The sequence below is a fragment of the Condylura cristata genome, unplaced genomic scaffold, assembly GCF_000260355.1.
Source record: "Condylura cristata isolate star-nosed mole 26May11 unplaced genomic scaffold, ConCri1.0 scaffold00110, whole genome shotgun sequence".
NCBI classification, from domain to species: domain Eukaryota; kingdom Metazoa; phylum Chordata; class Mammalia; order Eulipotyphla; family Talpidae; genus Condylura; species Condylura cristata.
Window position 1 is genome coordinate 40,343 of NW_004567211.1, and position 612 is coordinate 40,954.

The window sequence follows — 612 nt, forward strand, 5'->3', positions numbered from 1 at the left end:
CCCCGGCCTCCAGCAGCTCCTCCAGGCTCGCCGCCCCGCTCAGGGAGCAGAAGGTGATCTTGAGGGGCAGCAGGGCCAGCCCCGTGGCGGGGTCCCGGACACACCTGCCCAGCAGCTCCAGGTAGGGCAGCCGCTCCATGGTGTTGGGGTCCAGGAAGCCCGGGGACCCCGTGCCGGGCTGGGGCTCGGACAGGCGGAGCCAGGTCTCCTGGTCCAGGAGGCCCTGCTGGCAGGCCAGCTCCGGGGCCACGCGGCCGCCCCCTGTGGGGTCCACCAGGCCGCCGGTGGCCAGCTGGGCCTGCAGCCAGCCCCGCCCCAGGGCTGGGTCCACCACCTCTTTCCCCATGGCCTGGAAGAGAGCCAGCTTCCCGCCCCCGTAGGGGTCGGGGTAGCCGGTGACCGCACGCTCGGCGGCCAGCAGCTTCTCCTTCAGCTCCAGGCCCACCAGGCCCCGCTGCAGGGCCTCAGACACGGACAGCAGCTGGCCCTGAGTGGGGTCCACGAGGCCCCCGGTGGCCGCCTGGGCCTCCAGCAGCGTCACCCCCAGCCCGCTGGGCAGGAGGTCCTGCTTCATGGCGGCGTAGACGCTCTGGACTCGCCCCGAGGCCTCCA

At 74.0% G+C, this 612-nt stretch overlaps 1 protein-coding gene across 1 annotated transcript in view; it reads right to left on the reverse strand.

Annotated features, from left to right (window-relative positions):
* The window catches only part of LOC101633975 (epiplakin), a 38,773-nt gene extending 38,199 nt beyond the window's left edge, over nucleotides 1–574 (reverse strand). The window contains exon 1 of the mRNA XM_012734928.1: nucleotides 8–574. Within this exon, the coding sequence (XP_012590382.1) occupies nucleotides 8–574 (567 nt within the window). The remainder of the gene's footprint in view (nucleotides 1–7) is intronic.
* Nucleotides 575–612: the final 38 nt, after the last annotated feature.